The following is a 24,943-nucleotide window of genomic DNA, read 5'->3' as shown; positions in this document are numbered from 1 at the left end:
ATTAAGTCCAGTCCTGTCCGACTCTGGGGGTTGGTGCCTATCTCAATTTCTAAGCCAAAGAGCAGGCATTGTCCGTAGACACCTCCAAGGTCATGTGGCTGGCATGACTGCATGGAGCGCCATTACCTTCCCACTGGAGCAGTACCTATTAATCTACTCACATTTGTATGTTTTCGAACTGCTAGGTTGGCAGAAGCTGGGGCTAACAGCAGGTGCTCACTGAGCTCCCCAGAGTCGAACCTGCAGCCTTTTGGTCTGCAAGTTGAGCAGCTCAGCACTTTAACATGCTGAGCCACCTTATAATAAGGTAAAAATGAGGGGAAATGTTCAATTTGCAGGAAAGCCTATAGTCTAATGCTAGACAGTGTGCTTCAGTCCTCACCATCTATTGACTAAATATTCTCATTAAAGCCTTGAGAAAGACCTCTGCCTGAAACACAGGGTGGTGGTGATGATTCCAACATGAACCAATTGTCTGCTTTTGCATAACAGAATTCTATATGTTGATTTTATTCAGGGTGTTACTTCTAGACCAAATCTATTTGAATAATGTGGAACATGAATAATGATTTTATTAATTTTAATTGAACGACTTTAAGTTTTGTCCCAATCCTTTATTTCCAAGTACAACAAATTCTTATCTATTTAAGTTTTACCTATTTAATGTAATATCTCTTTGTGGAAAAGTCAGTGAAAAAAGTCAAGATTTAACAATCACTGCCCAACAGCAGAATGCTGAACCAGAAACCTGAGACCTTGTGTGGTTGTGGTTGCTTCCAGTTAATGCTTAATTACAGACAAATCGTCTGTAGCTCGTAATCTTTCTATACTTGTATAAACTGGATTGCATTTGGTTTAAGCAAAATTAAAATTAATTCCGATTCCATTGACGAAGCATGGCTAAACACATACTGGGAGGTCAAGCCCTATTGGTTGAGAATCACTCTATACACAATACAGTATTGAGCTGGATGGAATCATAGAATCATAGAGTTGGAAGAGACCTCATGGGCCATCCAGTCCAACCCCCTGCCAAGAAGCAAGATAATTGCATTCAATTTGATTTGGTACTGTGTTTCCCCAAAAATAAGACAGTGTCTTATATTAATTTGTGCTCTGAAAGATGCGATAGATCTTATTTTCAGGGGATCTCTTATTTTTCCATCAAGAAGAATTCACATTTATTGTTGAACCAAAAAAATGAACATTTATTATATACAGTTCAGTAGTTGTCATCACAAACCAGCATAACGAGACAAACTGTGAATCCTATCAAGAATTTCTTGTTACTACCATTATTTCCATGTACAATACTCTATGGTGCATACATTTACCGATCCTGCATGCTCTGGTGTTCTGTTTGGCGGACATGCTTCCAAACAAAAACTTTGCTAGGTCTTACTTTTGGGGGAGGCCTTATATTTAGCAATTCAGCAAAACTTCCACTAGGTCTTATTTTCTGGGGATGTCTTATTTTAGGGGAAACAGGGTATGAGCCAGTTTCGTAAATTTGTATAAACCCCAAAAGCTTTAAGTTTGAATCCCAATCTTCAGACTTCTAGACAGAGAGAGTCAAATTACAGAGAGACAACAGAGTTGCTTCCAAGTAAACACAGTTTATTTTTATCGTGTCAGAAGTGACTTGAGAATATAATGCTAGTCACTTCTGGTATGAGAGAATTGGCTGTCTACAGACATGTTGCCCAGGGAACACCTGGATGTGTTTAGCTAGGAGGCTTCTCTCATATCCCCACAAGCTAGAGCTGACAGATGGGAGCTCACTCCATCTCGCCGATTCGAACGGGCAACCTTCAGGTCAAGAACCCAACCTTCAGGTCAGCAGTTCAGCTGGCACAAGGCTTTAACCTATTGAGCCACACAGATAAGACCTATTATTAACCACAAGTGTGTAGGGTGCATAAATTTCTGTAAAAGCGAGTCTATGGGCAAAGTGTCTAGAGTGTGATAAGTAATAGTCCCACTCTATTCTGCTTTGGTCAGGGCTCACCTGGAATGATACTGTGTCCAGATCTGGACACCACAATTCAAGAAAGATATTGACAAGCTGGAATGTGTCCAGAGAAGGGCAACCAAAATGGTCAAAGATCTGGAAACCAAGCCCAATGAGGAACGGAGGAAAAAACTGGGTATGTTCAGTTTGGAGAAAAGAAGACTGATTAGAAGAGACATGATAGCCACGTTTAAATATTCAAAAGGATGTCACACTGCAGAAGGAGCAAGGTTGTTTTCTGCTGCTCCAGAGACTAGAGCACAATGGATTGGAATTTGCAGGAAAAAAATCCAGTTAAACATTAGGAAGAACTTCCTGAAAGTAAGAGCTGTTTAACAGTGGAATATGCTGCTGCCTTGGAGAGTGGTGAAGTCTCCTTCTCTGGAGGTTTTTGAACAGAGGCTGGATGACTATATGTCTGGAGTGCTTGGATTATGGCAGAGTGGGGTTGGATTGCATGGCCCCTGTGGTGTACCCAAACTCTGATTCTATGGACATGTGTTATATGGATATGTGCTCCTGTTCACCAGAATGAGAGCCAGTGTGGAGGGGTGGTGTGAACATTAGGCTGGGACTTGGAAGATCTAAATTATAATCCCCACTAAGGCTTCTGGTTCTAGGGCAGCCTTGAGTCAGTCACTATTCCTGTTGACACCAAAGCAGAGAAAGCAGAATAGGGAGCAGCCATAATTGCAGTTTGCAATTCACTGGAATTAGATGGGATTACAAAAGATTACAATAATTTTAATTGACTTCCTGTTCACTTCTGAGTTTAAAAAAGGTTTCCCTTGTGTCTAAAGTAAACCTGGGGTAACCGCAAATGCAGAATATGTGTGTGTGTGTGTGGTATATATATATGTATATATACACACATACATATACATATACACACACACATACATACAATTGGCTTTCTGTATCCAAGTATTCAACCTTGCACATAATTCAACCAGAGAAGTCAGCCACAGCAGAGCACTTGTTGAACCAACTTGGGCACAGCATATTATTTGAGAACACAGCAATGTTGGACCACTCTAACAACCCCCATGTCAGACTACACAGAGAAGCCACTGAAATCCCAAAGCATGTGGACAATTCCAACAGAAAGGAGGAAACCATGAAAAAGAACAAAATCTGGCTACCAGTATTTTAAAAAAACTCTAAAATCAGGACAGTAGATAAAGAATAACATTAAAAAAAAACAGGAATTCCAGACAAGGGCCAGTTAATCACCTACCAACAAAAGATTCCCCCAGGTAGGAAACAGTCAGGCCTTGAAGCTGCAAGGCTATTCAGTGCTAATCAAGGTGATCAATTGCAGCATTCACACTTGCCTCCGACAGACAAGAGTTCTTTCTCCTATCTTGGACCTCCTGCAGATACTTAAACCTGAGGTCTAGTTTCCAACAGACCTCACAACCTCTGAAGATGCCTGCTACAGATGTAGGTGAAATGCCAGAAGAGAATACTTCTGGAACATGGCTCTACAGCCTGGAAAACTCACAGCAACTCAGTGATTCTGGCCATGAAAGCCTTCGACAATACATTCAACCTTACACAGATTGAAACTATTTCAACCCCCTCCAAAAAAAAACATATTCCAAGAAGAAAACCAATTTCTGACATTTTATATAAGGAGCAACCACTGTATATAGGTGCATCTACACCGGCTGTTAGGAGTGGTGAGAGGTGGAGTCCAAAACACCTGGAGGGCTGAAGATCTACACCAGGGGTCCCCAAACCAAGGCCCGGGGGCCGGATGCGGCCCATCGAAGCTATTTATCCGGCCCCCACAGCACAAGGGCAAAAGGGGGTTAGGCTAAATGGCCCAAGGGGTCTCTTCTTCTCTTACAACCCTTATTATTATTATTATTATTATTATTATTATTATTATTATTATTAACATTGAAGCTGAGTGGCCATCTGCCAGGGATGCTTTGCTTGTGCTTTTGGTGCACAAAGGAAGAAGGAGTTGGACTAAATGGCCCAAGGGGTCTCTTCCAACCCTGATTATTACTATTATTATTATTATTATTATTATTATTATTAACATTGAGGCTGGGTGGCCATTTGTCAGGGGTGCTTTACTTGTGCTTTTGGTGCACAAGGGCAGAAGGGGATTGGACTAAATGGCCCAAGGGGTCTCTTCCAACCCTGATTATTATTATTATTATTATTATTATTATTATTATTATTATTAACATTGAGGCTGGGTGGCCATTTGTCAGGGGTGCTTTACTTGTGCTTTTGGTGCACAAGGGCAGAAGGGGATTGGACTAAATGGCCCAAGGGGTCTCTTCCAACCCTCTTTATTATTATTATTATTATTATTATTATTATTATTATTATTAACATTGAGGCTGGGTGGCCATTTGTCAGGGGTGCTTTACTTGTGCTTTTGGTGCACAAGGGCAGAAGGGGATTGGACTAAATGGCCCAAGGGGTCTCTTCCAACCCTCTTTATTATTATTATTATTATTATTATTATTATTATTATTATTATTATTAACATTGCGGCTGGGTGGCCATCTGTCAGGGTTGCTTTGCTTGTGCTATCGGTGCACAAGGGCAGAAGGGGATTGGACTAAATGGCCCAAGGGGTCTCTTCCAACCCTCTTTATTATTATTATTATTATTATTATTATTATTATTAACATTGAGGCTGGGTGGCCATTTGTCAGGGATGCTTTGCTTGTGCTTTCGGTGCACAAGGGCAGAAGGGGATTGGACTTAATGGCCCAAGGGGTCTCTTCCAACCCTCTTTATTATTATTATTATTATTATTATTATTATTATTATTATTATTATTAACATTGAGGCTGGGTGGCCATTTGTCAGGGGTGCTTTGCTTGTGCTATCGGTGCACAAGGGCAGAAGGGGATTGGACTAAATGGCCCAAAGGGTCTCTTCCAACCCTCTTTATTATTATTATTATTATTATTATTAACATTGCGGCTGGGTGGCCATCTGTCAGGGTTGCTTTGCTTGTGCTATCGGTGCACAAGGGCAGAAGGGGATTGGACTAAATGGCCCAAGGGGTCTCTTCCAACCCTCTTTATTATTATTATTATTATTAACATTGAGGCTGGGTGGCCATTTGTCAGGGGTGCTTTGCTTGTGCTTTCGGTGCACAAAGGCAAAAGGAGTTGGACTAAATGGCCCAAAGGGTCTCTTCCAACCCTCTTTATTATTATTGTTGTTGTTGTTGTTGTTAATTATTATTGCTCGGTGGCCAACTATAGTCCGGCCCTCCAATGGTCCGACGGATCGTGAACTGGCCTCCTGTTTAAAAAATTTGGGGACCCCTGATCTACACTGTAGTACAGGTATGGGCAAACTTCGGCCGCCTAGGTGTTTTGGACTTCAACTCCCACCATTCCTGGCCTCAGGCCCTTTCCTTTTCCCCCTCAGCCGCTTAAGCGGCTGAGGGGGAAAAGGAAGGGGCCTGAGGCTAGGAATGGTGGGAGTTGAAGTCCAAAACACCAGGAGGGCCGAAGTTTGCCCATACCTGCTGTAGTAGAACGAATGCAGTTTGACAACACCCGAACTCAATGCAATGCAACCCAGGGGACAAAACAGATTCCAAAGAGACACTCTGTGCGCGCTCTGAGGCTGGGCGAGAATGCCTTGCTTTCCCTCCCGGCCCTTCCCTGTCCCTTGGAGTTGCGGCCTCCTCTCTCCCTCTGCGGCGCTTGGAGGGCGCTGGAGAAAGAGAAAGTGCAGCAAGAGGAGGGCGGAGGAGGAGGGAGAGGCAGGAGGCGGGACCGTCCCAGCCCTTTCCTTTGCAGGCAAACACAGCCTGGCCGGGAGAGCCTCCAAAGGAGGAGGGACCCTTGCTGCGGCCGCGGGGCTTCCTCCAGCCCCCTCTTTTTCTTTCTTCTTCTTTTCCTTTTGCTTCCAAGGGGAAGAGGACGAGCATGGCCACCGTCGCCAGCCCTCTCCTGAGCCTCTGCGCCTTGCTCTTTGGGCTGCTGCCTCCCGGCGGTGAGTGAGGGGTCTCCACGGATCGATAGGGTGGGGGATAGCTCTCTCAACTCGATGCTTCCCCAAAGTCAGAGAAAGAGGAGGAGGAGGAGACTGACGAGGGGCCAGGCGACAGGGAGATCCCTCCTTGGGGAGGCTGACTCAACCCGAAGGCAGCCAGGCTCAGGGTTTCAGGGATGAAGAAATAACACCCTCCCTTTGGGTTTCAAAAAGGGGTAAAGGGCCCTAGGGTGCATCTACACCAGGCATGGGCAAACTTCGGCCCTCCAGGTGTTTTGGACTCCAACTCCCACAATTCCTAACAGCCGTTTAGGACTCTAAAATCCGGACAGTAAATAAAGAACAGTACTCAGAAGACAGAGGAATTCCAGACATGAAACAATCAGGGCCAGCTGATACCTCCCAACAATGGATTCCCCCAGGCAGGAAGCAGCCAGGCTTTGAAGCTGGTAGGCCATTCAGTGCTAATCAAGGTCAGGGCCATAACTAGTAAAAAAAATGGGGTGGGAGGTGAAACTTGTTTTTAGCAAATCATGAAAGTAGTTCCATAATGCAAAATACAGTAGAGTCTCACTTATCCAACATAAACGGCCCGGCAGAACGTTGGATAAGCAAATATGTTGGATAATAAGGAGAGATTAAGGAGAAGCCTATTACACATCAAATTAGGTTATGATTTTACAAATTAAGCACCAAAGCATTATGTCATACAACCAATTTGACAGAAAAAGTAGTTCAATACGCAGTAATGCTATGTAGTAATTGCTGTATTTATGAATTTAGCACCAAAATATCACAATGTATTGAAAACATTGACTACCAAAATGCGTTGGATAATCCAGAACGTTGGATAAGCGAGTGTTGGATAAGTGAGATTCTACTGTAATTTAGAAATCAGACTGCATCTATAAACCTCAGTGGACACTCAAGACAAATAAACTTCAGTGGACACTCATGGGGATTTGGTTAATCAATTAAAATTCATGAGTAAACCAGGGGTTTTTTTAAACTGAAAAAAAAATAGGGGGGGTTGAACCCCAACACCCCCCCACCCCTACAGCCTTGGCAAGGTAGCCAATTGCAACATTCACACTTGCCTCAAGCAGACAAGAGTTCTTTCTTCCACCCTGGACATTATTCCACAGATATATAAACCCCACTTGACTAGTTTCCGATATACCTCACAACTTCTGAGGATGCCTGCAATAGATGTGGGTGAAACGCCAGGAGAGAATGCTTCTGGAACATGGTCATACAGCCCAGAATACCCATAGGCTGTTAGGAATTGTGGGAGTTGGAGTCCAAAACACCATGTTGCCCATGCCTGTTCTACATGGTTGAATTAATTAATGGAGTTTAGCATCACTTTAATTGCTAGGGACTCCTGGGGCTTCTAGTTAACAGTATCTGTAGCTTTCCCTACCAAGGAGGGCTGGTGCCTCCCATTGAGTCTTGGTGGTTAAAAGGGTCTCAAACTGTGTTCATTCTACAGTGTAGAGGCCTCCAAAGCAAGCCAGGGCCTGCCTGCTGACCCAGGGTTTCAGGAATAAATGGTCACTCGAAGGGAACTGGTGTGGATTGGCAGCATGTGAGGAAAAGGTCTTAAGGTGCCTCTTTACCAGAACTTTCCCAACATTTCAACATTGCAGTCTACCTGTCCGAACATATCTCCCTCTATGAACCACCTTGGAGTTTAAGATCACCAAGGGAGGCCCTGCTCTCAATCCCACCTCCTTCTCAAGCCCGACTGCTGGGGACGAGAGACAGGGCCTTCCCAATGGTGGCCCCCTGGCTGTGGAACCCCCTCCCTAGCGATATCAGATCGGCCCCCTCCCTCCTAGCCTTTAGAAAGAGAGTAAAAATGTGGCTGTGGGAGCAGGCCTTTGATAAATAGTGCAGTGCAGTAATTTTATCTGGAAATCATGAAATGGATTATGAACAGCTTTAGACCTTGTCTTTGGATGTCTCATATTGGAATGTATTTTAATTATGTTTTTATGCCTGTTTTAATAATTTTATTCATGTCTGTGTTTTATGCCCAAGGGACTGCACGGATGCTGTTTGTAAGCCGCCTTGAGTCCACCTCAGGGTAGAGAAAGGCGGGATATAAATATTGCAAATAAATAAATAAACAAATTGCAGTGGCGCAATGGGTTAAACCCTTGTGTTGGCTGGGGTGATCTCCCATCTGTCAGCTCTAGCTTGCGGGGACATGAGAGAAGCCTCCCAGCAGGATGGGAGCACATCAGGGCATCCCCTAGGCAACGTCTCTGTAGATAGACAATTCTCTCACACCAGAATCACCTTGCAGTATGTTCTCAAAACTACTTTGGAGACTGGCATCATTTTGCAACACAGTTATTTAGTTTTACTAGCAAATTGGAGGTTAAACCAAAGCCTTATGAAAGACATGGACATGTACATAAATTGTAATAACAAATGTATGAGATACAGATGCCATTATCCAGGCGGAGGCCACCAGGGGGTGCTAGAGAGAGAGTCCATTTTATGGGGTGAAGGGTGCGTTGAAGGAGGAAAACCATTTCCCCCTGTTTTCCTATTATTCCCCCCACCCATGTCCCTGTCATGGAAACAACCGTAGTTTATAATATGAGAAGTGAGGAGGGGGAATAACCAGTAAAAATGGGGGAAATGATTAATTTCCTTTAACTCCGCCCCCCAAAAAATGGATGATTGTTCTCTCTCTAGCACCCCCTGTGGCCTCCACCCAGATAATGGAACAGTACCCATTAAAACTTTAGCCTCTTCTGCCAAAGGTTTCTGGTGCCTCACCAAACTCAACATCCCAGGATTCCATAGCATAGATCCATGGCAATTAAAGTGGCGTCAAACTGCATTAATTCTGCAGTGTAGTAGAACCAGCCTTAGTCTGTGTGCTGAGGTGCCTCCCCTTGTGGTTCCTCATCCTCAGATCCAGGGTGGAAACAGCTAAACGTTTTCCATCTTCCAATGCTGCTATTTTGAACTATTCTTACTATTCTTAGCCTCACCCAAACCAACCTCTCTGAGATTTGTGGGCAGGGGCTATGTGGGGAAAACTGTGGGCAAAAAAAATTGTGCCAAACCACATCCATGTTATTTCAGAGTGCCAACCTGTCTGCATCCCTAGCCTCAGAAACTGGTTTTACTGAAGCCGGGGAAAGTCGCCTGACTCATGGGTCTGCTTATAGATACAGTAGAGTCTCACTTATCTAACACTCGCTTATCCAACGTTCTGGATTATCCAACGCATTTTTGTAGTCAATGTTTTCAATACATTGTGATATTTTGGTGCTAAATTCATAAATACAGTAATTACTACATAGTATTACTGCGTATTGAACTACTTTTTCTGTCAAATTTGTTGTTAAACATGATGTTTTGGTGCTTAATTTGCAAAATCATAACCTAATTTGATGTGTAATAGGCTTTTCCTTAATCCCTCCTTATTATCCAACATATTCACTTATCCAACATTCTGCCGGCCTGTTTATGTTGGATAAGTGAGACTCTACTGTACATTTCAGTACTTACCTTTCTACTCTTCCAACTATTTCCTGATGATCTTTCATTTTCATGAGAGGAAGAAAAACTCAGATAGCTTAATTATTAAAATTTTATACCAATACCTCATTAGGGACATTTTTCCAAAGCTTTTCAGGGATGGGTCCTAAGAATATGACACTTGCATTTTCATAGCATGGTATAACTACAACTTGGGGATATTTCTCATCTCAAAGAAAGGCAGTTGAGATTTAAGTTGTTAATCTTAACTAAAACTGCAGTTAGACATCAAAAAGATCATTGCAAACATCCCCAGACTGGCACACGGAAATAGTCCAGGAAGAAGATGGGAGAGCAGGATGTCTTCATTTTGGTTATTGTGCCCAAGCCGTTATAATAGAGGTGGCAATGCTAGCAAATGTTGGAAACAAGGAGGTGCTATTCTGTCCTCCTTTCACATTTGTGGGTTTTTTGACTTCTACAGATTGAATTTCTTATGGCTTTGATAAAAATGTTATCTCTATAAAAATTTTAGGTCCTACAGTATGACTCTATAGTAAACATCTGCTAGAAGTTGACCATGGAATCATACTGGAGGACCTAGAGATAACCTTTATGTTCTTACCAAAGGGAATTTGGAAGGCTGACTATTCTATGGAATCTGCAGCCCAAAGCTGCCTACATCTTGCTTCTTTTTTATAAACCACTTATGTCTGTCTTATAACTTCAGCTCTTATAAAGGCAAGCAACTGCTTTTTATAAAGCCTTTTTATGCCCGATGGTGCAGCACGTTAAATCGCTGAGCTGCTGAACTTGCTGACCGAAAGGTCGGCGGTTTGAATCCGGGGAGCGGCGTGAGCTCCCACTGTTAGCCCTGGCTTCTGCTAACCTAGCAGTTTGAAAACATGCAAATTTGAGTAGATCAATAGGTACTGCTCCAGTGGGAAGGTAACAGCACTCCATGCAGTCATGCCGGCCACATGATCTTGGAAGTGTCTATTGACAACGCCGGCTCTTCAGCTTAGAAATGGAGATGAGTACCAACCCCCAGAGTCAGACATGGCTAGACTTAATGTCAAGGGGAAATCTTTACCTTTGCCTTTCTTATGCCCATAAAGTTCAATTTTTTCCTCCTCATCCCCTTTTTAGCTATACATTTTAGCAGCATTGGCATTGAGACTAAGGAACAGTTGGAGAAACGTAGGATGCAATAACCTGTAGAATTAATGTATTTCAAAACCACCTTAATTGTCAAGGCTCAATACTATGTAATCATGGCAATTGCAGTTTTACAGGGTTTTTAGGCTTTGCTGCCAAAGAGGGCTAGTGCCTCACCAAACTACAAATCCCAGGATTCCATAACATTGAAGCCTAGTAATTAAAATGGTGTCATACTGCATTTATTCTACAGTGTACTGTAAATGCATTCCTAGACTTTCACGTTGGATTGCAGCAACATCTCTGCAGTAAAACATGCAATGAAGCTTTAGATGAGATCCAATGGGATTCTTCTCTGATGGATCCTGTGTGGACCTGCCTGCAACAGGCAAAGCAAACAGCAGCTGTGCCAAGAATGCCTTACTGAGCCTGCATGAGCAGCAACAAGGGGAGAAAAGGGGAGATGAGATCATCCTGTCTTACTAGCTAGTCCCAACATATTAAAAAGTGTGGATCTGTACGTTTGGCTGCCAAAACGGAAACCATAAGAAAATCGGGGGGAAAATAATTCCAGGATGCATTTGGAAAACAAGTTTTGAAGGTTCAAAATGTTTCTATCAGTTTATACAAGGTTTACTAGACTTCAGTCTATCGTTTCACATGTGTGTACTTTTAGTTTTGGATAAAAGCTTGGAAACTTAACTCTATTCTTTCTGCCTCCAATACCAATGTATTAAAGAAGCAATATCCACGAATGCATCTACAGTAGAGTCTCACTTATCCAAGCCTCACTTATCCAAGCTTCTGGATTATCCAAGCCATTTTTGTAGTCAATGTTTTCAATATATCATGATATTTTGCTGCTAAATTCGTAAACACAGTAATTACAACATAACATTAACTGCGTATTGAACTACTTTTTCCGTCAAATTTGTTGTTTAACATGATGTTTTGGTGCTTAATTTGTAAAATCATAACCTAATTTGATGTTTAATAGGCTTTTCCTTAATCCCTCCTTATTATCCAAGATATTTGCTTATCCAAGCTTCTGCCAGCCCGTTTAGCTTGGATAAGTGAGACTCTACTGTACTTCCTTAACTGAGTTATACCTGTACAGCTGTTGCTATTCCTGAAGAGGTCAGAAACAACAATGATCATTTATTTTTATTCTAAAAGTAATATAAATTGAACTTATTTATTAATAATCTAATTCTGGCATAATGTGTCCCCCTCGACATAAATATAATGAATAAATAATGTAGCAACTTGTACCATCAAGTCATAGCTGTTGACCAAGATTCAGTGGTTTATTTCTGTTGAATCATGTAGCTTCTGATACCAAGTGCTCTTCCGTCTTACCTGAAAATATTCAAAAACTTGTTCTACACAAAACTAAAATGCTCAATGGAAGGGTTTGTTAAAATAATGGATATGGAAGTGCCCAATTAGAATTTGGTCATAGGTAGTGAGATAGTTGGTTTATTTAGTATTGAAAGAGGATTGGGAGCGGGATATAGATCTGAATTAGTTCAGAGATAGTAGAGAGAAGGGTATGGAACTGACAGTAAATAATAGGAAAGGGGTTAGAACAGCTTTCTTTCATTTTATGCTTTCCAGATGTGTTAGCTTACAAATCCGATCATCCAAGGCCAACATGGTCGTTGGACACAAGGTACCAACATACCCGGAAGCTAGAAAGCTGAAGAATGTGTGATGAAGGGTGGTCTGACAGTTGTGTGAGAGGCATAAAGCAAAGACAGAATGGTCTTTACTTTATCGCTTAAAAAAACAAGATCATGGAAAGAAGCATAAAGGGTTGAGTAAGGCTTAGAGAAGACGAGCTGCTTCATCCGAAACTTCCAATAGTTGCTGTATTAATTCATAATATCTATATATTATATTCCATGTTTTATACAAGCAGTAGGTAATTTGGGGTGTCAGATGTTTTAGGATCACAACTCCCACCATTCATCACTGTTATTCATGCTGCATAAGAAATCGAGGAAGCTGCAGTTTGTAACATCTAAGGTGCCTCAACTTCCCTGCTCCTGGTTTGCATAGTGCTTTACATAATAGTATGAGCCAATGTTAAGTAATCAACATGCATGATTGACATTACTTCCAGTGCAGGTTTTAATATGGAAACACAAAACTGCGCCCAGTGGCACAGTGGGTTAAGCCGCTGAGCTGCTGAACTTGCTGACTGAAGGGTTGGTGGTTTGAATCCGGGCAGCAGGGTGAGCTCCCACTATTAGCCCCAGCTTCTGCCAACCTAGCAATTTGAAAACATGCAAACGTGAGTAAATCAGTAGGTAATGCTTCAGTGGGAAGGTAATGGGGCTCCATGCAGTCATGCCAGTAGATATAGTAGAATAACTATATGGTCAATAGGTGAAGTACAACTACAATCTTAATTCACGTCAGGGTGAGTCCCTTTTAAGTCTTTGGGTCACTCTATTCTGCCTTGGTCAGACCACACCTGGAATACTGTGTCCAATTCTGGGCACCACAGTTGAAGGGAGATGTTGACAAGCTGGAAAGCGTCCAGAGGAGGGCGACTAAAATGATTAAGGGTCTGGAGAACAAGCCCTATGAGGAGCGGCTTAAAGAGCTTGGCATGTTTAGCCTGCAGAAGAGAAGGCTGAGAGGAGACATGATAGCCATGTACAAATACGTGAAGGGAAGTCATAGGGAGGAGGGAGCAAGCTTGTTTTCTGCTGCCCTGCAGACTAGGACACGGAACAATGGCTTCAAACTACAGGAAAGGAGATTCCACCTGAACATCAGGAAGAACTTCCTCACTGTGAGGGCTGTTCGGCAGTGGAATTCTCTCCCCCGGGCCGTGGTGGAGGCTCCTTCCTTGGAGGCTTTTAAGCAGAGGCTGGATGGCCATCTGTCGGGGGTTCTTTGAATGCGATTTCCTGCTTCTTGGCAGGGGGTTGGACTGGATGGCCCATGAGGTCTCTTCCAACTTTACTATTCTGTGATTCTATGATTCATAAGGTGATGTGCTTAGGATAGTACTAATACACAAAATCAAGACATAGTGTCTATTCTTGCTGTTTTTTTTTTAAAAGATACTAAGTTTTGAGTGTCAGTTTGATGTCATTGCTTAGCCTAGTAATTCGTGTATTGAATAATACTTTATGGAGCAAACAGGAGTACACTTCTTAGCCATTTTATCACTCCGTCTGTTGCTGCCCCTTAGCAATATACAGTCAGCCCTCCACATCCATGGGTTCTGCTCCCATGAAGTCAGCCAACTACAGCTTGAAAATATTTGGCAGGGAAAATCCTGAAAGCAAACTTTGATTTCATAGCATGTTAAGCATTTCACAGGCCTCCAGACTCTCTTTGGCACTCCCTTTAAATAGCAAACACTATTTTATTACCCCATAGTATATAATGGGATGAGCATCCACAGATTTTGAGATCCAAGAAGGGTCCTGGAACCAAACCCCACTAGATACTTAAACCCAATCTACTTGTCACTTAGCTACTTGATCTATATTGACTAATGTGGAGCAGGACTATCTGCTAATGAAAATGGAAAGGAAAACATGATAAAGTGTCCTTTTAAACAAACTAAATGGTGTCCTTTGAAAAGGTAAAGAGAACATTCAATATAAAGTTAAACTAAATTTAAATCTGCTTAGTAATTAAAGTATGTTTCTCTATTGTTACTACCGTAACCAGGAACATACAGATAGCTTATTATTGGAAACTAAATGCTTGTTTAGTCCCATGACATATTCATTATAGTAATTTTTCATTGCCCTGATGGGAGGCAGAAATGTACAAATAGTGGAAACTGTGCATGCAACACATGTGTTTATATCCTAATATACTAATGCTCTGTATCTGTTCTGCGTTTGATAAGATTCACTGTTCACTGTGTGAACAAGAAATACTACTGTATTTATTTTATATTATCTTTCTTCACATGGTCAGATGTTCCTGAGCCTCCCTGAGATTAGTACTGTTTATGGAAAGCAGCGGCAGAGCTGCATGTATTGTACATAATGGCTTGTATCTCCAAATAACTTCTCCCAGAGATTTCACATAAATGTTACTGTTACTGTTACCATGTTACTGTTCCCACAAGCCAAATGTGGTGAGTCAAAGCAGCAGTTTCCTCCGCACCATCCGCTGACACTGAACCTCTAGGTAGGATCAGAAGTATTACAGTATTTGTGTTGTTGAAGGCTTTCATGGCCAGAATCACTGGGTTTCTTTGAGTTTTTTGGGTTGTATGGCTATGTTCCAACTGTAACATGGCCATACAGCCTGAAAAACTCACAACAACCCATTACAGTATCTTTCTGGCCAGGTGATTCAGCAGCATATTATCATGGACAAATCAATATAGAAAAACAGAATGGTTTCCAGTTGACAAGGGAGTCAGAATTTCATTTCATCACCCTATTTAATTTATATGCCAGATATATCATAAAAGGAAAGTAAAATCAGAATCCTAGGAAGGATGTATGAAAATTAAAGGAAGAAGCAAACAAATATATGCAGGTGACACTATACTACTAACAGAAAGCACCAAAAGTTTGGAATAACTATTGAGGAAAGTCAAAGAAGAAAGTGTCAAAGCAGGTTTCAGCTGAACATTAAGAAAATAAAAATAATAACCACAGCTGACTTAGGGCCCATTTGACAGGCCCAAAAGGCTGGACCTGTCTCAGTTTTTACCTGAGGCATCCAAATGACGCCTCCAGTAAAAATGAATTAATTTGGAATAAACCAAGGTTTCCTTGGTTTATTCCAAATTAATGAAATACCTCATTAGATCTGGGCCTTCCTGAAAGGGCCTATGGGCCTATGAGGACTGACTTCTGGGGTGGCATCCCGCCACAACGGGGTTGAATCCCCACAGCCGTCCTGCACCTTTTGGGCTCCCACCCCCTCCTCCCAGCTCCCTACTTACTAAACTTACTAAAGTCCTCCTGGTGCCAGAAACTGATGTGTAAGGAGATTTGGGGGGGGGGGATTGATTTTTCCCAGGGTTTGGGTTGGTTGGGGACTAGAAGCGGCTTATTTTAACCCATTTTCATGTGAGTTTTAGTCATGTGTGGAAGGGCCCTTATAAACTTTAAAGTGGATGATGGAGACATTGAAATAAAATATTTCCTATACCTTGTCTCAATCATTAGTCAAAAAGAAGTCTACAGTAAAAAAAAAAAATCAAAACTCAGCTATGACTTGGAAAGGATGCCATGAAGGAACTATACAAAAAGTCTAAAAATGTTATTGATTACTAAAATTGGGATTTTCCAGGCCGTAGTATTTCAGATGTCTGGGCATGGCTGCGTAAGCCAGACATGAGAAACCAATAACTGTATGACAGTCATGCTCTAATAGGATTTGCCTGTTAATCTCCTCATAATCCAACGTAGATACAGTATTTAAGAGATAGGTACTGTAGTGCCTTAGGCTTTCAGTTACAATCTAGTAATGGCGTATACTCTGATGTTCCAGCTGTATGTAAATCAGATTTATTTTGATTTTTTTATTCAGGCCTGTGGCCATCCAGGTGTTTTGGACTCCAACTCCCAGAAGCACTAATGAACTTGTCCAATAGTAAGAAATTCTGAGAGCAGAGATCCAAAACACCTGGAGGACCACAGGTTGTGCCGACCTGGCAGAGGGGTAGGATGGAAAACTTTGGATGCTTTAATTTTTGTGCAAAATTTTCCAAACGACGTATGTGTGTGTGTATCCATAGTTGTCAGCACTGTTGTACTGCAATTTATCAGATGGGATATGTACATGATATTGACCTCTTCTAAACAAACAAGCATAGACAAACTCTACTTCTAAGAGGAATAGACTACTAAATATAAACATATTTCTCTCCTTGTTTCTATTTCCCAAAATCCTTTACTTCTGAGTCAGACCTACAGTCAAGAAAAATGTGCTCACAAATTCACATCCATCTTTTACTGAAATAAATATTCAACTATAAACATTCAGAGTTTTCTCAGCTTGAAATAGAACTGATAAACAATGCGGAGAGTGAATGAGATGAAGGTAAACAGTTAAAATGCAATAAAAGAACATTAAACTCATAACCTCTGAGGATGTGAAACATCAGGAGAGAATGTTTCTGGGACATGGCCATACAGCCTGGAAAACTCACAGCAACCCAGAACATTACACTCTTGATCAGTCCTTTTTAGGTTAATAACAAAGCTGTTATTTCAGGTAAAGTTGTTTTTTAATAAAATATAAAATAAGTATATGGCATTATTTACATTATGACAAATATTCCAATAATTTCCTCATAAATCTTTCTGTTTAACATTTAAATTTAAATCAGACATTATTTAAAGCATTTCCAGATCTACTTTTTAAAAGAAAACTCATATCTTTGTATCGTTTTAGGCTTTGTTCGGGCTCCATCCTTTATGAAATCTTGTCAAGAAACCCTACGTATTTTTGCCTTAGGGTCACTATAAATTGGAAATTACTTGAAGGCACAATAATCCTTCCTGTTATGCACAGCCAGGAGCCCATTTTCTGCTCAGCCCAAATCTATCAGGCCAAAGGCAATTACTAGTATCTCTCTAGCTGGTGTGTTATCACTCACTGAAAGCCCCTTTCCATTGTATAGATCTGCTGCTGAACAGCTGGGGAGCCAACCTCCCTTTTTTTTTCTCAGCAGGGACGAAACCTATTTTTGGACCAAAATTTCCATTATGTGAAAACCTGGACATTCTTGTTGTTTTTAATTGCTAGGAAGTCAGTTTCCATGTATAGTGACTCCATGAATGAGAGACCTCCAAGTCACTCTGTTATCAATAGCCCTGCAGTTTCTGTGTTGCAGTGTTAATTAACAAACTAAGATAATAAGGCAGCATTTTCAAGAACAGTTAAAGCCCCCAGCAAAGTCAATAGGATGTTTCTTGTTATCTTCTATACTTCGTTTTTTTTTTTTAAAAAATGCAGATACTTTATGTTTAAGCTGACTTTTATGAATATAATTTAGTGTCTCCAAACTGTGCAGACAGTTAGGATTCAAGAGATGCCATGAAACTCACTGGATGACTTTGGGCAAGACAGTCAAGTCAGGCCATGCTCCTCACATAGGTGTTGTAAGGATATAGTGGGCTGAAGGAGTCTGTGTTTGCCATCACCAGCCCATTGGAAGAAAAATGGCATATAAGTGTAACTAATACAGAAAAGAATAGATGTTGACTTTGCTCTTAGGTGTAGGCACATCTGAAACAACATGGGGCTTCAAGAGGAATATTTCTTACTCCCCCATTCCTGCAAGAGCCTCAAGGCTCCATGGGATGAAAGAGACCTTCTGTTTGTGGAAGTGTAACTCTGGTTCCAAGCCAAAATCATAACAAGTCATATCCTGTTTATCTATCCTCTACCTTCAGTAGCAGTAGGGAAAGGATCTGATCTGATTTGATGTCTCATGCAGTTGCTCCCAAGAGTCTGTTTGTTTATAAAGTTGTGAGCTTCTATCATAATTCATCTGTGGAATCACAGTAGTTTTGTCCCCAGTTCTGAGAAAACAAAGTGGGGAATACATTGTGGAGGTATATATTAGCAAAGAGAAAATAGATGCTGTATCTTCAGCACGTATTCTTTAGAGAAAAGTATAAAATATACATGGGGTGTTAACTGCTCTACTCTATTAATCAATGGCAGGAGGGGAGAACTGGGTGAATGATACAAGCAAGAAAAATAATTAGTAGGAACACTACAGTATAACCTCCAGAAGTGTGTGTTCATTATTCAAATCCAAAATAACATCTCTCTGGGCATTTCCCAAATTGTCCAGCACGTTTCTATAGTGTGCTTCTGCCAGAAATTGACCTTAGAGTTGTGGTGGAGGCCCTAGCAATACCTAGAGAGGTGTTGTCTTTAAGCATTTTCTCGGTCCTCTAGCACAGTTTTATGGTGTGCTTCAACTGGAAGTTGTCAGTTTCAATAAAGTATGCTACTAGAATGTGTCCCCTTAGAATATGGGGGTTGCATTGTACTGCTATTTCTGTTCGAACAATTACGCTATCTTTGTGTCTTAAAAAAGAAAGAGTCATTGTTTCAAATATTTAACTGTTATGAAGGCAGTTTCTTAACTGATGACTTAAAATAATTTCTTACAATAAGGTAGACTCTGCAGTTGTACTTCAATGGAGCAAATGGAAATTTAACCCTCTAAAAACTTCAGAATGAACAGCTGTGTAAAAAAGGACTCCTAACAAATGTATCCTTTTTCTGTCTTTTCATGGTTTTCAATATACCACTTCTTACAAAATTATTTCCTTCTGAAAAAGGCCATCTCCTTTTTATGGAATGATATACCAGTAAGTATTCAGTGGTCAAGAGATCCTATTTGTCAGTGTACAAGATTTTTGTCCAAGATATGAAAGGATGCAAATAGAGAAGTTACACTGATTTGTAGTGAATTGTTTTATTTGTGTGTTCGTGTTTTATAGTGTGACTTACATAGTTCAATAAGCTGATTGTCTTGATTTATTTTCAGGTTTCTGTGAGAGTTGTGAAACATACCAAGATTCTGATGGACATTTATATTTGGGAACAAGTTGTACAGATTTTTGCTGCGGAAGCTGCCTCAACCGATATTGCTGCTCAGACTTGTCGCAAAAATTGGATAAATATAACCAGCTTATGTGTAATTTGCAGCTGTTGGAAAGGTATGATTGGAAAGGAACTTGCTTGCTGGCTTTCTAGTGTTTTGCTGGACACTTTCTAGATAAAATTGCATGCATCTACTTTATATTGTGTGCCGCAGTGGAAACCAAATTCAGCAGTATATCTGTGAACTACATAAGGCTATTGAATTGACAAAATGGAGTTGCTTTTGCTAGGATGGATTGTTTTTTCTGCTATGGGATTTCAGTCTTTTCTTGATAGGAACCCTTCCCTCGAAAGCTGTGGCTTGTCTCAAATATGTCTTTCTAAACATAGTCTTGCTGATAGATGCTGTGGCTGGGATGGATAGTTGCTTTGCTCATTTTAGACTTGACGTGACTCGCTTCATATCTATATAGGCAAAATACGCACCACAAACTCACTGTGAGCAGTCTGTGTCTAGCTATTAATCAGTAACAGGAAAAACTGCAGGTTACCCTAGAGTTTCCGGAATGAATCCTGATGGTTTTGTCATGTAGACAGCTGGTTTTGGGTAGATCTGGGGCAATCCAGTGTCCACACATAACAAAGATTCACCCATGTTCCTTGCTGGCAATGTCACTTACTAGTGATCACGTGGCTGGGTGCCCTGTTGTGATCTCACCAGAAGTGATCACACCAGCAAGGCTCTGCCAGGGAGCTGCTTCTGGTTGGCCAAACAGTGGTGGCAGCTCCCAGGACAAGGCAGTGATGTTGATGTGCTGTTGGTCTGACTGGCCATTTGGACTACAAAGTAGCTTCAAGGTGCTCCCATATCAGTACATGTGGTGTATCCTGGGCACCTCCAGAGCATTTTGTCTGGTGTAGAACCAGCCTTGCTTCTGTTCCTGGAGATGTTGGATGTAGCCACAATAACAAATGTCTTGGTTATGTTGAGATTTATCTATGCAACTACCCAGAGGAGAGAAACATGATGTAGTGAGTTGAATATTGGACTAAGACTCTGGAGACCAGGGTTCAAATCCCCCCTCAGCCATGGAACTTCCCTGGATGGCCTTGGGTCTCAGAGGAAGGTAGTGGCAAAGCCCTTCTGAGTACAACTTGTCAAGCCCCATGATAACTTTAGGGTCACCATAAGTCAGAAATGACTCAAAGATACACAGCAGCAACTATTAAACAGAATGTCTTTGAAGAAATTGTAGCTTGTCCAGAATACAGCTGCTTAAACGTGGTCATGTTAGCATACTGTGTCCATTTTAGAGCATGGGCACTGGTTATTGGTAGATTTTCAAACAATATTTTGGCTATCACCTTTAAATGTCTTGGGGCACCTAAAATATCCCATCCTTCTGCCCATTCCCTCATCTGACCAATTGTCAGGACCCAGGCTGCGGAGCACCAATAACCATGCGCAGAGACCAGAATCTATCTAATATCTTTATTAAAGGAATATATAAAGCCAATAAAAACAAGTGTAGAATAAAGTTCAGAAGTAGACCTTTCAGGAAAGGTCAATTATAGTCCAGGAAATCAATGTCCAATATGAGATATTAGAGTCCAAAGTTATAATCCAATAACCGAAACACACACTTTGCCAAGCAAAGTGTGGGGAAAAGACAAGGTCCTTTAGTCCAATGGAGCTTGACAACAAGGCTGGAAAACAAACTAGATTCTTGGCTAACAAGACTTGATTCGAGGCAACAAGAAGCAAGAAACAAGAACTGGGTCCGTGGCGAGGTCCGGGGAACAAGGCAGGCTTGGAACAAGAACAAGGTCCTGGAAACAAGGAACAGGAGTAGCGTAGTCCACACACGATCTCACTCCCGAAGCTGACGAATTGACTCCACAAGGATCTCCTTGCGGGTAAACACCTATATAGGATCTTGTTTTCCCGCCAAGGAACACTTTCCCTGGGGAACTAGAAGTGAAACCCATACTGTGTCCAGATGCATGACTCCTTAAGATTTCCCAAGGGAAACAGGCTTAATCAGCTAATTGTCTGGCAGCGATTCTGGCGCTTCGGCGATTCGCCTCCCTAGCGCCTCTATCTCGATTATAATTATCCTTGCGAGAGAACGGGGGAGAATTCTGCTCAAGGCTTGTTTGGCTGACTTCTTGAGGGCAAACATCTTGCAGGTGCGGGGCCTCCGATTCTGGCTGAATCGGTGGGAAACCCAAGTTTTCCTCTTCGTCTGCCACAATAGTACTAGGAACGGGACTACATGGCCCATGAGACATCACACCAATAGTTCTTCTCTGTGTCCCCATGTGCAGGAATACTAAGATGGTTAGGACCAAGGCTGTAGCCAAGGGGGGGAGGTGATTAGGGGTTCAAACCTCCCCCCCCCCCATTTTCAGGTTTTTACTCATTAATTTTAACTGGTTAACCAAATCCCCATGAATGTCCACTGAAGTTTATAGATGGAGCCTGATTTCTAAATTATTTTGCGTTATGGAACTAGTACACTTCACACTAAAAAAAATGTTGTCCCCCCCCCCCCCCCGCCCCCGGAAATCTTTTTCTGGTTATGGCTCTGGTTAGGACATATGAGAAGGCCTTTTCTGTTGCTTATATTGTTTATTTATTGGGAGTAGAATTTATGGGTGTTACATGGTTGCTTTACAATCCTTCATGTTTGTTTTTCAGCAGGACATCTCCACCAGCCATGGGAGTGGCGATGAAATTCGAATCAGAATTCAGACAATTCCCTGGGTAAATAAATGGTTTGCATTACTTTGAATTCACAGTATGTATGATACATGCCAATTGTACTATACACAAAAATCCTTTGAATTTTACGATATGCTATACTCCATGATATATGTGAAAAGCAGAGTTCCAAGAGTGCAGATAATGATCTTTTTGTCTTAGTTGTAGTTACAGGTAGTTTCTGAAACTGAGCTTAGTTATTATCAAATACTCTATCTAAAATCATAGGAGTATCTTTTGAGGATAAACTGATGGGCATGAGCTTTCACAACCTAACAGGAAGGATTTCAGTCAGCCAATATTTGTTAACAAGTCCACAGATATTTTAGAATAGTTGTGGAGAAGGTGATGACATTTTTAAAGTCTTGTTTTTTGTAATAGGGATAAAGAAAGTAATCTTGCCTGAGCACGGAAAACATTTCAGAATTAATGTGCCATATTCTTAAATGTATTTTTAAAACAAGGAATATACATCCTCTATTACTTTATCTTTTGATGCAAGAACAAATTATTATTGTACAGAGAAAATATTTATTTGCAATTTTCTGATGCAGATTAGTAGAGCAGCAAGACTTTTGCAATTTTTTTCTTAGTGGTCAAATGTCTTGAAGTATCCTAAAGGAAGTATTCTGTGTAGAAAACATTTAATTTTTTTTAATCTACCTGCATTTCTCCCCAGAACAACTCTCCAAGGTTACTTTGGGATGTTTGAATTTTGAGGTGTGGGAAGGGAATGTGCAACAGTCTGTTGCTGTGAGCCTTCAAGTGGCTGCTGATTTATGGTGACCCTAAGGCGACATTATCACAGGGGTTTCTTGACAAAAATTGTTCAGAAAGTGGTTGGCCTTTGTCTTCCTCAAAGACTGAGAGAGTGTGACACCCCCATGGTCAGCCATTGCCAAGCAGAGACTCAAAACTTGGTCTCCGGAGGCATAGGCAAATTCTGAAACCACTACAGCATATTGGCTCTCAACAGTGGGATTTTTAACCGGCTGAAAACTATTTTTCAAATGTGAAATGAATACAGTTTTCCCTCACAACCTCGCGGTTCACTTTTCACGGATTCGCTGTTTTGCGGTTTTTCAATAAACTCTAAAAGACTATTATAAATTATAAAAAATTTATAGCCTAAGGAAGGGAGGAAGGAGAAGCAGAAGGGAGAGAAAAGGAGCCCAAGCGGCAATGGAGGAGGAGGCGATTTATTCACACACAACTGGTTGATAAAGACTTAAAATAGTGTATAACTCCTAAAATATGTCCAGGGTGGGAAAACGAACTCTTGTCTGCTTGAGGCAAGTGTGGATGTTGCAGTTGGCCACCTTGATTAGCTTTGAATGGCCTTGCAGCTTCAAAGCCTGGCTGCTTCCTGCCTGGGGGATCCTTTGTTGGGAGGTGTTAGCTGGCCCTGATTGTTTCATATCTGGAATTCCCTTGTTTTTGAGTGTTTTTTTTTACTGTCCTGATTTTATGTATTTATTTCCCATACTTGTGTCCTGCCCTTCTCACCCCAAAGGTTTGGGGGCGGGGCGCCAAAAATCTGTTTGCCTACACTTGAAAATTACATTGGGCCAGCTCTGCCCCCAAGCAATGGTATTCAATTGGAAACACTTCTGAATAGATTGTACTGTGGAAAAATTACACAATCCTTCTGGAATGGCTCTATATCATCCTCTAAATTCCCAGATTTCATATGATCATAAAGAAACTCGCTTATCTTCTCCTCCTGACTGTTCATCAGTTGACTGCTGCTCTAGATCCTGGGAGTAAACAGGCTGAGGGGAGAAAGAGAGAAAGAGAGAGCTTCAACAAGATGAGAGACTTCCAAAATCAACAAAGCACCTTTATGGCCAGTCAGAAGGCACAAAACACATGTTGTAAACTTTTGAAACTCAGCTGGCTCCTTCATCAGGTCAAAGTGTTAAAAATAAGAAAGTTAACGTTGTTGCAATCACAAGCCTGCATTTTGTATTAGATGTTCTTAGATGTGGTCATTCTCACCTTTTTGGCCATGAAGGGACAGAGACATGGCCCAAATAGTTGAGTGTCTTTAGCTTGCGGGAGATCTCTCAACCGAGCAACTGGATTTTGGGTTTTGTTGTTTTGTCTTGCTGCGTGGTCAACAGGGCCACCCCAAATATGTTTCCATGGTGAGAGACAGGAGGAGCACAGCAAATCTGGCACCTCATTTTCTGGTTATCCTTCTTTGAAGAGAGAGACCACTTTTCCACTCCTTGTTCCTTTTGTAGTTAGAGAAGAGTAGGAGGAAGGAAGAAGAAAAAGAGGAAGAAGGTTGAAATCTTCTCTGGGCCCTTCCACATAGCCATATAATATCAAGACAGATAACTCACAATATCTATTTTGAACTGGATTATCTGAGTCCACACTGTCATAAAATCCAGTTCAATGTGGGTTTTGTACAGCTGTGTGGAAGGAGCCTCTCTTCCTGGCTATTTTGCAGACACAATTGTGGGAGTGGCGGGTGGACACAGTTAGGATCTTGCTCTCCTCCCAGGCTTGAAGACTCCCTCCTGCCTCATCTAGCAGACGTAGGCTGGATCTACACTGCCCTACATCCCAGGATCTGATCCCAGATTATCGGCTTTGAACTGGATTATACGAGCCTAGACTGCCAGATAATCTGAGATAAGCAGATAATCTGGGATAGATCCTGAGATATAGGGCAGTGTAGGACCAACCATAGTAGCAGTGGATGGGGGACAACTGAGATCTTTCTATCCCTCTTAACAAGATTTTTGAAGAGAGAAAAGACATATTTAAAAGGCAATCAGTCCAGTAATTTTAGTTTGTTCGTAATAAATTGCATGCTCAGCCTCTCAATTAATTTAGGAAGCTTATATCTCGAATAGATAACTATTAAATAATAAGTAAAATGATGTTGTGCATTCGGCCTGAGATCATATGATATTGGGTGAGATATTAAGCAATATTCTATTTAC

At 41.4% G+C, this 24,943-nt stretch overlaps 1 protein-coding gene across 2 annotated transcripts in view; it reads left to right on the top strand.

Moving 5' to 3' along the window:
* Positions 1-5,766: 5,766 nt before the first annotated feature.
* Positions 5,767-24,943, top strand: part of shisa5 (shisa family member 5) — a 44,906-nt gene continuing 25,729 nt past the window's right edge. The window contains exons 1-3 of one of the 2 annotated variants that reach the window (XM_003217656.4): positions 5,767-5,995; positions 19,167-19,338; positions 21,927-21,989. In XM_003217656.4, coding sequence (XP_003217704.1) covers positions 5,929-5,995; positions 19,167-19,338; positions 21,927-21,989 — 302 coding nt within the window. In that variant the 5' untranslated portion in view covers positions 5,767-5,928. Of the gene's footprint in view, positions 5,996-19,166; positions 19,339-21,923; positions 21,990-24,943 lie in introns of both variants that reach the window. The other variant, XM_008105167.3, reaches the window with a different exon arrangement.

The sequence above is a fragment of the Anolis carolinensis genome, chromosome 2 (genome assembly GCF_035594765.1).
Source record: "Anolis carolinensis isolate JA03-04 chromosome 2, rAnoCar3.1.pri, whole genome shotgun sequence".
NCBI classification, from domain to species: domain Eukaryota; kingdom Metazoa; phylum Chordata; class Lepidosauria; order Squamata; family Dactyloidae; genus Anolis; species Anolis carolinensis.
This window is presented reverse-complemented; position numbering and strand designations above follow the sequence as displayed.